Source organism: Zingiber officinale, chromosome 4A (assembly GCF_018446385.1).
Source record: "Zingiber officinale cultivar Zhangliang chromosome 4A, Zo_v1.1, whole genome shotgun sequence".
Classification (NCBI taxonomy): Eukaryota; Viridiplantae; Streptophyta; class Magnoliopsida; order Zingiberales; family Zingiberaceae; genus Zingiber; species Zingiber officinale.
Window position 1 is genome coordinate 34380847 of NC_055992.1, and position 14194 is coordinate 34395040.

At 35.7% G+C, this 14194-nt stretch overlaps 1 protein-coding gene across 1 annotated transcript in view; it reads left to right on the top strand.

The window, feature by feature from the left end:
* Positions 1-5180: 5180 nt before the first annotated feature.
* The window catches only part of LOC121969800 (E3 ubiquitin-protein ligase RGLG3-like), a 68084-nt gene continuing 59070 nt past the window's right edge, over positions 5181-14194 (top strand). The window contains exons 1-2 of the mRNA XM_042520054.1: positions 5181-5369; positions 13392-13558. Of these exons, the coding sequence (XP_042375988.1) occupies positions 13439-13558 (120 nt within the window). The 5' untranslated portion in view covers positions 5181-5369; positions 13392-13438. The remainder of the gene's footprint in view (positions 5370-13391; positions 13559-14194) is intronic.

Below are 14194 nucleotides of genomic sequence, written 5' to 3' on the forward strand. Positions count from 1 at the left end.
AGAGTCTGGCATACCGACCGGGAGGTTATTGGTCGTGAGAGCAGACTCACTTATAACTCGCGCTGGGGCAAGAGTCTCGAAGCGTGAGAGCAAATTCACTTGTAACTCGCGCTGGGGCGAGAGTCTGGAGGCGTGAAAGCATGCTCACTTATAACTCACGCTGGGGCGGGAGTCTATAATACCAACCAGGAGGTCATTGGTCGTGAGAACAGACTCACTTATAACTCGCACTGGGACGAGAGTCTGGAATACCAACCCGGAGGTCGTTGGTCGTGAGAGAAAACTCACTTATAACTCGCTCTGGGATGATAGTCTAGAAGTGTGAGAGCATGCTCACTTATAACTCCTTCTGGCGGATGCTTTTACTTGATTTGCAATCAAGAGATTAATAGTCCAAGATGTTAAAAGCTTACTATCAAAACTTCTTCTGGCGGAGAAGCCTCTTACAACAATTTAAACAACAAATTAAAGAGTAGAGCAGAAAGGAAATTGTTTATAAGTGTTGTTCTGAACTACTGAGGCTAGGACTTTATTTATATATTGCTAGTTGAATTTGACTGTTTGCTGATGTAATAATTTTGGGCACCTGGAAGGGGTTCAGGCGCCTAGACGTAGATAAAACTTTATCCATGTCGATAATGGCTCGCAAATGACTAGAGGATAAAACTTACCCTGGTCCAGGCGCCCAGACCGGTCTGGGCGCTTGGACATGGCTGACTTGTCCTCGCTCAGTAGCGTGTCGAGGAGGTGCCCCTGGGGTACCCCGGGGGGTCCGGGCGCCTGGACTATTCGAGCTCCTGGACTTGGTCCAGGCACCAGGACAGCCAACACCAAGTTGATTGTTTAGATTCTCCTCCGTTCTGGCTCCGTTCGCCTGAGTGATTTTCGTCATCTGGAATTGGGCTCACTCGAACCTATCTTTCAGCCTTCTCCGTGAGCAATCTTCCTCTTTGATTTCTCATCCTTTGGAAACGTCGCGTGCTTCTTTCTTATCTGCTAGTGTATTCTTCCACAACACCTCGTCCCTCGGACGCACCAAGCTTGTCGATTCTCTTCCGCGCTATCCTTCTCGTTGCTACGTCTTTCTCTCACTCGACTTCTTGTACTCCTAAATTCCTACACACTTAGACACAAGGCATCAAACACACACAGGACCTAACTTAACTGGGTTAACCACATAAAAACTACCTCAGGATAATTACATAGATATAGATTCAAATGCGAGGTGAAATGCTAATTTCCATAGATGACAGAGAGAAGCGATAACATTAAAGATTAAATTGTAGGATCTTGTTCGATGCTAGAGGGTGAATAACTTAGCCATCTTTTTCCTATTAGATTTGTTAGTTTGCATGGTGGAATAATGAAAGTAAAAATAATAACAAAAAGATGACACCATATTTTTTTTTTATTTTGTTTCCAACTCCCTAGGATTAGTACATACAAGACTATACATAAAGTGATTGTCCACTAGTGTTTTTCTTTTTTCTGATTCTTTGAGAGGCAGAGAAACCTCTTACAAGTTGTAAGCCAATTACAATACAAAATATGAGTAGTAGTATAAGAAATAAGTATATAATTAAAAACAAACTCATTATAGACCAGCTGGAAACCCTAAGTGCCGCGACACTCCTCCTGGTGCTTCTCGGACCACATGAGCGGAGTTTGGAGCACTTTCTAAGCATTAGCACGAAAATGGATGTTTGCAAGAGTTGATGGAAGACGTTGCCTTGACTCCCCGTTTATACAACCTGATCGACACTTCCCCCATTAACTGGAGGCCTTCTAGTAGTCAAGACCCCCACCGCATAGCTGCAAACTCGATCCTCTTCAAGATAAGTTTTGACCTCTCATCACCTAGGGCTCAGTCAAAACTTATTTGAGACCCAACTTGTTTGATCTCGATCACGTCGACCTCCAGTCAATCAGACCCTTCTAATTGGTTCCCAATTACATTTACTTAGTTTCCATCTAAGTCTTCCGTCGCCTAGCCTTGTTAGGACTTCCATTGCTTGGTTCCTAATTAGGACTTCCACTGTTTAGCTTTGTTAGGACTTCTCACTACTTGATTTCTAACCAAGTCTTCCACTGCATGATTCCCAACCAAGACTTCTACTGTCTAGTCCCGCTAGGACATTTTACTGATTGGTTCCCAATTAGAACTTCCCTTTGCCTAGTCCCACTAGGACTTTTCACTGTCTGGTTCTCAATCAAGCTTCCCTTTGCCTAGTTCCACTAGGTCTTTTCACCAACCTATCAAGTATTTGCCTCTATTTGGACTTCTGACTCCATTCTAAGTTTCAAATCAACCTTGACTTTGCTTAGACTTTACTTGATCAATAATGATCAAGTTATTTTGTCATCCTTGACCAAATTCCCTTAAACATATTGTTCAAACACGCATTCAAAACTCTAGAGATCGATTATACTAATTGATCCTAGGATTTGGTGTGGTGATAAGAGATAGGTGTCTTTATTAAGTAATCGGGATTTAATTCCCACGTAGAGCACACCTAAAGTGATTGAACTACTAGTGAAGATAGGGTGTCACGTCAGGAGTCATCGTACTTTCTGAATTTACTTGATGGAAGAAATATGATATTAGATCATCTATCCTAAGATTAATCAGTTGCAAGATCTAAATACTTGGTATATATAAAAAATGACTAAGATTACATTTTATTATATAGATCCAATTTATTTATTCTCGTTTAATTGATTAATTACTTTTAAAAATTAAGAAAGTAATGAACCTTTTATAATCTTTTAAATTAAAATGAAATATTTAACTAATTATTTTTTAAAATTTAATTGAAATAAATTAACTGGCTCGAAAATTTACTTATATCAAGTAACCCACTTGAATCAACTAGATTGGTTAGCCCACTAGTTAGGGTTATAAAAGAGCCTAGGTGAGTCCAACTTTGTATTATTTAAAAATTTATTTGATAAAATAATTGAATCAAATCGAAATGAGTTATGTGAATTAAATCATTACAATAATTATTCAAATTTAATTTAATTTTTTTACGACCTGAGTTTGTTTTAGACTTTATTTGAGCTTGACTTTGTCTAAAATTTGTTTGTTCGATTTGTGAATTTTATATTATAAATAGTTCACAATATTTGTTCATAAATACCAATGAGTTAAATACATATATTATTTATTTAGTTTAATAAATTATTTAAATTTATTTATTTAATTAACCTGGTATATATTCAATAATCATAAGTAAGTTCTTATTATGTTGAACATTAAACCACAACCCTACCACTAGCTAACCTAGCCGTTCTAGCTTGCTTGTCCCACCCGATTTCCTAATTATTACCTTGAGCAATTCAATTGGATTGATTAACTTACTCGAATCAATTGATCTACTTGAATCAATTAACTTGCTTATATTGAGCAACATGTCCAGACTGATTGATACGTCTAGATGAGCCAATCCACTTGGATGCCAACTAGTTGTTTGGCTTGCATGCCTAATCGATTAACTTGAATCACCAAACCTTTGAATTTGCCTAGCCTTCCTAAACTAACAAACTACTCCTTAAACCGTGACTTGCCCAACTAACTAGCTTACATGAATTAGTTAAACCATATTGCACCTCCCTCCACTTGACTAGGCTAACCGAATCACTTGTACAATTGGACCTACCTACATTGTGCAACTTGTTTGACTAATTTAAGCTGCCTAAACCATCCAACACCGTTCAACCTCTCTCGACTGATAGGCCGCCCAAATTGCACAGCCCAACAACCCAACTGAATTTATCACTTTGTCCATTGACTAATTTGATCAATTTATTGGGCCTAAATGACCTGCTAAGTGGTCATATTGATTGAACTAACTTGAGCCTATTCGTCCCCTTGAATGCTTTGACTAATTTAATCTTAATATTTGTACTAGAGCCATTAATTTAGATGGTGTCTGTCGAATTGATCCGGCTTATCAAATAATTTAACTAGATTAAGTTGAAATTTTATTAATCTATTTAAAGATGAGTCGAGATGGGTCGATTCACTTGGACCAGCGACTTGCGACGGGCTTGGATTGATCCACGGGTCGAGAAAAAATAAATTTGTTTCCCAAATTTAAAACTAAAATAAAAAATTCAATGATCCATTTAATCTATAACTCAAACTTAAAAATTTTATTTTTTCTATATATATTTTATTATTATTTTATTTATCAATAGGCTCGTGGGTTGACTTGTTGAGCTCGCAACCTAACTTAAGTTGGGTTGAGATTTTTCAACCGACCAAGATGACCGACCCGCCTTGCGCCACCCTGCCAAATGACCAACTCCCCTTGTCTTGCCTCGCCCTTCCAAATGGTCGGCCCCCCGCCAAGATAACCAGTCAACCCGTCTCGCTCCACCTTGTCTCGCCTCGCCAAATGGCCAACTCGCCTCGCCTCGCCTCGTCCCATCAAATGGCCACCCTACCACAGGCCATCCCGTCTTGCTATGGATCAATCAGTTTGACAACTATAATTTTTAAGTAATAATTATATAGTTTTGGATGATCATTTTTGGGTAAAAATAAAAAAGACGACCATCATTTGACAAATTATCATATCGACATCTATTTTTCAATTAAAATCTAATTGACGTCATATATAAAGTAAACTATCTAAAATGCTTCTAGATTGATTTAAAGATTTAGATTATAGCAATTGACTGTTAACTTTTACAGCGTACAATAGCTAGTTGTTTGTTATTACAACGTGTAACAATTAGTTGCTATTTCTATATTAATGTCATTATTTTATGTTGGCTTTGTTTATTGACGAGTGATAACTTGATTAAAATAATATTTTAATAAATAAAATAAATTAAAAGGATTTTATGACTCTAATTATATTTTAAATGAATATTATTTGATCACACAATCGATTGCATAGATGATAGTTACTATAATATGTAGTAATCATTAACATCTATAACAGTATCATTTTTGGTTGATTTTGCTTATTAGAAATTTTTAATCTGATTAAAATAATATTTTAATAAGTAAAATAAACTAAGAGAATCCTATAATACCTATTATAGTTTAAATGAGTATTATTTAATTTAAGTTATTTGATATCGGTTAGTAACGTTGGATAAGAATAATTTCAGGATGAAATGTTTGATAGCGCTCATTTATTTATTTTTTTAAAAAAGGGATGGCCATTGATGTGCGCGATTTTTTACGAAATAATCCTATAATTAATCCTGCCAGTCGTCTGCTTGACTGGAAAGTGGAATACTAGAAGACAGCGTCTCCGAAAGTCGAAATCCCCGAACGCAAGCCCGGAACACCCAAAGAGAGAGGTACGAGTAGGCACCACAACAGATCCACCGAGCTCCATTCAGCTATCGAGGTAAATCGCCAGCCTGCTCACTAGCGATCCACATCTCGTTTTGACCTCTTCGTTTTTTTTGTTTCTTTCAATTTTGTTAGCTTCCGATCCCCCAAAAAAAGTGAAAAAAAACTATTTTGCTTCCAGATTGTAATATAATATGAGGATTTCCAGTTCTTCTAGTTGTTATTATGAGCAATCGTATTGATTCTAAAAGCAACCATAATCCGGGAATTAGGTAAAAATGACCATGCGGAAGACTGACGAAATCGTTCTGTCCTCTGCTTGAATGAGCTTGCTTTGATGATCACTCTGGACTGTCACTTAATTTTCAGAGAGATGAAATGAATACAAAGAAGGGGGAGGAGTACATACCTCCGTCTTACAGTGTAGAGCCAAATTGACCCATAATTTATTAGATTTGCATATCTAGTAAGGAAATTTCTGCAAAATGTAAACCACTCAGCAACCATTAGTTTATTGTAAGTTGCTACAACAAAATTACAATTGAATTCCCTCAATTTCCATCAGCTAGTATCTACTTGTTCGCCAGATGAATAAGGGTCATTGAAATGACATACAACAACAACCACCAAGACTTATCCCATTAGGTAAGGTCGGTTATATAGATCCTTTTATGTCATTGAGCTCTATCCTCTACTATATCATCATCTATACTTAAATAAATTTTATCCTAACTAAGTTTTTTCTTGGTCTACCTCTTCCTCGTTTGATGTGGGTGTTTGTTAGAGTCTCACATTACTGGAGCATTTATTGGTTGTGTAAGTATATGTCCGTACTATCTTAAATGCATCTTTTGGAGTTTTCCTTTAATAGATGCAACTTCAACTTTCTTTCTAATGCTCTCATTTCTTATTCTGTCCATCCTTGTATGTCCACACATCCACCTTAACATCCTCATCTCTGCAACTCTCATCTTCTGTTTGTGCTTGAGTTATAGTCCAACATTCAACTTCATATAATATAGCAGGTCTAATTGCGATTTTGTAGAACTTTTCTTTAAATTTTAGATGTACTTTACGATCATATAAAACATCGGAAATTCTTTTCCATTTTAACTATTCTGCTTGTATTCTATATAAGACATCTCTCTCAATTCCTCCATCGTTTTACAAAACTGATCTTAAATATTTAAATCTCTCAATTCCAGACAACTCGTCATCTTTTATCTTAATAATTATCTCATCGCATCAGTGAAATGAGGTAGGTGTTGGGAAATTGGCCTTGAGCCAATAAAGTTCGAAAAATAATTCAAGTGGGTTTTGCCTGATAAAAATAACAATTCGTTCGAAAATTAATAATTTTAGAATATTTAATTTATCAACATCAATTTCAGATGGATGAGAATTTAACTATTAAAATGAGTATAAATAACAATACATTATGAAAAAGAAGGGTGAAGGGATATAAAACTGTCCCACATCAAAAAGGAAAGGATATTAAACCTTTTGTATATAATGTTTTGTTTCTATGTATAATGTTTTGCATTGTTGGAATTTAATTAATTCAACGCATGTCTGAATCCTTTGAGGTAGGTGCATAGCATTGAATGTGCACACGCATACACACACACATGCATTGGGCGCTTTAGGGCACACTTTTCAAGTTCAAACATGGTGACAACAAAAGATGTTTTATCTGACCACGTTGAACCTGGTGAAGTTCCTATGTGAGAATTCCCTTACTATAGCTCATAATAAGACTAAGAAAGAGAAGAGGGCAGTATATGATGTATAGGGACATAATGACTTCTTTTGTTAAAACTATATCCTCAATGGTTTAGACAACACGTAAGATAATGTGTATAGTCCAAGGAAAATCGTTAAGAACTTATGGAAATCTCAAAATAAAAGATGTCGGATTGAAGAAATTCATCATTGGAAAATTCTTAGACTTCAAAATGATTGATTCTAAAATAATGATTACTCAAGTCTAAGAATTGCAACTGATCCTACATTATTTGCATGCTGAGGGCATGAAAATGAATGAGTCCTTTTATGTTGTTGTGATAATTGAGAAATTCCCATCTTCGTGGGAGGAATTCAAAAATTATTTAAAACACAAGTGAAAGGAAATAAGACTTGAGGATCTAATTGTGAGACTATTGCTTGAAGAAGATAATCACAAGAAGTTTGGAAATGCCTATGTATACTAAGACAAATTTGATAGAACCAAATACTAGTAAGAAGAGAAAGCATTCTAACAAAGGACAAGACATTCTAACAAAGGACAAGACAACGGAAGGCCAAGAAGTTCCATGGAACATGCTATGCAAATCGAATTACAAGTTCAAAGATTGCCGACGTTCAAAGAAAGCCAATTAAGTGCATATGACCGAAGATAAGTAAGTGTCAATAGACAAGTTGGAATTAGACCTAAACTCATTACCATTGTATTTGAAGCTAACATGGTGGACAACCTAGGTGGGTCGATATCGATGCTACACGACATATTTGCTCTAACAAGACTTTGTTCTCAACTTATACCCAATTAGTGGGAGAAAGCTATTCATGGGAAATTTTGGAACTTCCAACATTGTTGGTTTTGGGAAAGTGATGTTGAAGATGATGTCAAATAAAGACGTGACACTAAATGATGTGCTCTATATTCTTGACATCCAAAAGAATATAGCATTCGGGTTAACTTTTGTCAAAGTTGGTTTTAGGCTAGTGTTTGAATCTAATAAATTTGTATGGATGAAAAATGGTCAATTCATAGTTAGGGGCACTTTGAGCAAGGTTTATTTAAGATGAATGGAATGACTGGAGACCATAATTTTGACCACAATAAAATTATAAATTGTGCTGATGGAATGTTCTAATTTAATATGTTAAACTTGAATATGTAAATTATAACACTTTGTGACGACTTGTGAATTTAAATATATGCCTGCATTTAGTATTGATTCAACACATAAATGTAAAATAAGTGTTGAAGCTAAAATGACAATTATTTTTTCAATCGGTGGAAAGAAGTACAATCCTTCTAGGATTAATTCACAGCGACATATAATTTAAAATTCATGCAAACTAGAGGAGATAAAAAATATTTTATTATCTTTATCGATAATTACACGAGATATTATTACGTGTATCTATTAAATGACAAAGACAAAGCCTTGATGGTAGTAAAACATTACAAGAATGGAATTGAGAATCATATTGGCTAACGAATTAAAATAATTTGAAGTGATTGAGGTGTAGAATATAATGATTAATTTGATGATTTTTACGGAGAATTTGACATTATTCATCAAATGACAACACCCAACTCCCCTCGATCAAATGGTATTGTCGAATGTAAAAATCAAACTCTCAAAGAAATGATGAATACTATGTTGATAAGTTCAGGCTTACCCATAATTTATGGGGGAATAATTCGGCAAATCATATTCTTAATAAAATTCCACAGAAAAGCAAGCATAAAACTCATGAGTTATAAAAGGGTCGTAAGCCTTCTAATAGGTATATAAAAATTGGGGGTGGGGGTGTTAGACTAAGGTGGAAGTACCTAAGCCAAAGCAAATTAAGATGGGACCAAAGATAGTTCATTTTCTTAAAGAGAAAATGTAAGGTTGATGGAACTATTGATAAGTACACAAGGTTAGTGGCAAAAGGATTCAAATAAAATGAAGACCTTGACTTCTTTGACACATATTCACTAGTAATGAGGATCACGTCTATTCAAGTATTCATTGCTATTGTTGCATTGCATAACCTTGAGATACAACAAATGGATGTGAAAATAGCCTTTATAAATGGTGAATTGGAGAAAAAAATATACATGGAGCAATTGGAGTGAGTATTCATTGCTATTGTTGCACTATATGACCTTGAGATACATCAAATGAATGTGAAAACAACTTTTTTAAATAGTGAATTGGAGAGAAAATATACATCGTGTGTCCCAAAAGATTTGTGGCTCTTGGATAAGGAAATAAGATGTACAAATTCGGTTAAGTCAATGAGATAAAACAAGTACTAAAACAACGACATGAGAAATTAGACAACTATGATGTCAAATGAAGGCATACCTAACTCATTTGTCATCATCTACCTATACATAGATGATATGCTCATCATAGGAAATAATCATGATTACTAATAAGATTGTTAAGCAAGAATTTTGACATGAAAGATATGAGTATAGTGGATATTATACTTGGGATTAAGATCATTAAAACATCCTAAGGAATTGTCTGTTCACAATCTCACTATATCCAGACGGTGCTGGAAATTTAATTTATAAATGGACTCAAGTTTACTTTTGGCTAAGAACCATGGTGAACCTTTATCACAATTGAAATATTTGAGGATAATGTCTGATTGAACTCATTTCATATTACTGAGGCTCTAAGGAGTCCAACGGTGTCCTCCATTGCTTATTTTAGCCTTATTGGAAGTGATACAATGTCATGCTAACTTTCAGCTAGAACGTGGTCTTGTTCTCCCTAATCTGAATCAAACCAGCCCGTAGTATTGCTGATTCAGATCATCCAGGAAGATCAGGCCCAACGTGGGCATCTCGATGTAGTTGGTATTGAGAGATGAAGCAAAGTGTTTGGTTATTATTTATTATAATTAAAAAAATTATTAGAGATAACGGTTCATGTGGTATTGACAACAGATTCACATGTTGGCACTAAAAACAGATTCACATGTGGTATTGAAAACACTATCAGATGTACATGTGGTCCTGGTCTCTGGGAAATCATGCCCACCTTGGGTCTGATTTGAATCAAACTGAGGTTGCAAGGAGTCTAACAGTGCCTCCATTGCTTATTTCGGCCTCTCTAGAAATGCTATAATGTTATGCTAACTTTCAGCTAGAACATGGTCCAGTTTTCGAGAAATCAGGCCCACTTTAGGCTTGATCTGAATCAAATCAGGCCTGTGGTAGTGCTAATTTAGATTGTTCGAACCTAGTTTGGTTTAAATCAGGCGCAATGTGAGCCTGATTTCTCGCAGACAGGACGACATGGGTTGTTTATTTAATTTAATAAACAACTATCAAATATGAGTCTGATTTCCAGAGAGATAAAAGTTTAATTTAATTTAAGAGGAAATAGCTTGTTGCATGCAAAGGAGAGAGGAAAAATAAGAAAAAATAGTAGAGGGGTAAAACTGGAAAGAGGTGTGCCTTTTGGGTATTCTCAAATTTCGGTGCGCCTTTTGGTAATTCTAAACTTTAGGTGCGTCCTTTGGTAAATTTCCGAAGTAGATTTACAATTAATCCAAATGATAAGAAACATTAATAAGGGTTCTAGTATATTTAAAATACACCTTAGAGCATGATTACATTATATAAGATATTCAACAGTACTAGAAGACTACAATGATGCAAATTGGATTTCTGACACAAAAGACTCTAAATCCATCAGTGGATATGTTAATTATTTGTGGTGGAGCAGTATCGTGGAAATCTACGAAACAAACACGTATAACTCGATTTGCTATGAAATCTATCCTTAAATAAAGCCACTGAAGAAGTTGAATGACCCTGTAACTTCTTGGAAGGTTCAAAATTATAAATTACCTATCATGTGGCAAAAGGCGATTCGCTCGCCCCCAGCGCCCCAGCCAACCCGTCCCTAGGCCAACATGGAGGAGGTAAATCAGGGGTGGCTACTAGCCATTAATACAAATGGCCAAGACATGGGGGAGGTTATGCTCGGTCACGCCGAGTTTCGACCCCAAGACCTCATGTGGCAACTCCCCATGTCTTAACCATCGCACCGCCCCGAGGGGACTTATAAATTACCTATCATGATACTTATGATTGCGTTCACTAAGTAGTTTAATTAATTTGATGATATTATGTTTTGGAAGGTTCAAAATCATAAATTACCTATCATGATACAATAATTTTTCGATTGAACTCTCTTTAAGTGTAATACTTACATGCATTAATTTTCATCCATGTAGCGATTGTTGGAAAATTGGTTTTAAGCTAATAAACTTCAAAATATAATTCAAGTGGATTTCGTTCAATAAATCTGAAAATTGATGTGAAAATTAGTAATTTTAGAATATTAATTTCTCAAAATTAATTTTGGATGAATGAGAAACTAATTATTAAAGTGAGCCCAAATAAAAGCCCATTATGAAAAAAATATAGGGTGAAGGGATATAATAGCCTATCATGAAATTGTCCCATATTGGAAAGGAAAGGATATTAAGCCTTCCTTATATATTGTTTTGTGTTGTTGGGATTTAATTGGTTTAACCCAACCCATGCTCGAATCCTATGAGGGAGGTGCCAAGTACGTGCATTGGACGCTTTATGGTGCACTTTGCACTTCATAGGTACACGTCGTCGCGAGGAGCTTAAAGAGCCTTTCTTTATGGATGACTAGATAAGGGTGGCTCAACCAAGGTGAAGGGTTGTAATACTTCAGATGGTGTGCGATCTGAGTCATTGGTTTTAAAATGGACGAATTGGATTTTCCTAAAGGGCAGCCCGATGCACGAAGCTCCCACCATATGGGTCCCGTGGAAGGATCCATTGTACGCAGCCATACCCTGCTTTTTGCAAGAGGTTGTTTCTAGGATTTGAACCCGTGACCTTTTAGTCACATGGCAACAACTTTACCATTGCGTCGAATTGGATTTTCCTAACTAAAGGGTTAATGTGATCCTTCATATGGGACGTGATATGAACCGTTGGATTCGAGATGGATGAATCGAAGTCGCCCATGCGAAGGGTGAATGTGATCCTTTAGATGGGACCCGATTTGGTTGGTTGGATTCAAGATAGATGGATTAGATTGAACCAAGAGGCCCTTCTAACTCCTCACAAAGTATAAATAGGGCGAAAGGTCAATGTGATCCTTTAGATGGATGCGATTTGGTTGGTTGGATTCTAGATGGACGGATTAGATTGAACCAAGAGGCCCCTCCAACTCCTCACAAAGTATAAATAGGGCCCCGCTTATCAGCGCAATCATCCCATTCAATTCAGAGTGCAAACATTTGAGTTTGAGAAGCATCTTCGTTCGTAGTTCTTATGATTTGCAATGTTGCTATTATAAGATAAAAGTTGTTGCATTTTGAAAGACGATTGTCATATTCCGTGAGCACTATGTGCGGAGCAAATTCATCTTGAAGATGTAGAGTCCATCTCTAGCTTTGACTTTATCTATATTGTGCTATACTATTATTCTTTCCGTACTCAGATTGCACCTCCACCATCATCAACTCCAACAATAGGGTTTGGAAATGCCACTGAGGTAACTAGTACCTGAACGCTGAATTGGTATTTAATCATCTGTTATTGCAAATCTCTCAAGGAAAAAATTGAAAAATAAAAACTTGTTATACACTGGCATTTTAATTTTATGAAGTCTGGAGCAGAGCCAGGAATCTGATTGCAGGGGGATGGCTTGGATTCCATAGTTACTCTGATCATGCCATTGCCTGGACCCTTTTCTAGGAACATACCTGACTATTAAATGATGCTGCTGCATAATATCAAACTCAGTATTGGATATTTGTCATGCTTAGTGGATATTATTAGGTGACCAAGCAGTGCTCTGACCAATCGTCAGTAGGCTTACAGCACCAGCTCTAGATGGGAAAGACTTAAAATTAGATCAACAAAAACATGTATTATCATATTATATAGGCTACCTTTGTAAGTGATGTTAGTTTCAACTATTTGCTGCCATTATCTATAGTGCTTCTCTACCTTCTCTACTTCTATATCTTCAACTCTAATTGACTTAACTTGTCTAAATATAAAATCTACTATCTCTATTTGAACATGTTTTTATTGTCTTAATCTAATTTTTCTCATTTATCATCCTTTGGAGCTTGACTATTCTATAAACTGGTACATAAAATTTAATTGCATGACTGAGTTTTACAAACTATATAACTCATCTATATTCAATTTATTACTTATACTTTCATATTGTTTTATTTAGTTATTTCTTTTTCATTGTCTTTTTACCTTTCTGCTAGATTGATGAATTTTTCATAGATGAATAGTTCTAATTTAATCATTACATGCTCTTGTTTTCAGAGTCTTCTATTCTTCTGCTTGCTGTGTACTACATATATGCAAGGACCATGAAACCTCACAAGCACTTGCACCAAACTCATTATCATTCTGAGAGTTCCAAGGACTACAAAAGTCATGGCATGCAGCAGGCCAATTTCATTCCAGATAATTTCAACTCGCTTGATCAGGTTGACATACGAGCTTAATCTTTTTGTATTTCCAACTATTTTATATTTCTTATAGAATGAGTTCCAAATGTGATTAATTTCATACCTTAATATGGTACATTTGCTTTCGAAACTATAATAGGTGCTATACTATCTCATACAATGGTAGCTATGATTTGATTAGCACTTTACAAACAACTTTTGTTTGTATTTTTGTTGGCCATTACTTATTTTTTAAACAGAAGTCACTTTCTTTATTATAGATCTTTTATATTGACAGTTTGGATATTTTATTGTGCATGCTCTGGGCTTGCATAATGTTCAATGGACATTAAGAATATGTAGCTGATCTCAAAAATTAGGGCAAACATTGCTTGATGATGAAGATCGAGCCACTTTGTCGTCCATATTCTATTTTTTTTTATTATTTCTTCTAATTAAGCCTTTTTTAACCGTGGAAAGTCATTGGTGCCACTTACATTACATGGTCATTTCGTAGTATGGTTTAAAATTGAGTCGCAATGGAACCCACTGGCGCGTGGGTCAGGCAAGGGATGCCCACAGGTTACGACGGGGACGTGTGCCCTAAGCACACTTAGGTTAATAATTTCAATTATCTCCTAATAATAAATAGGATAATCTAAATCGGCTTAATTA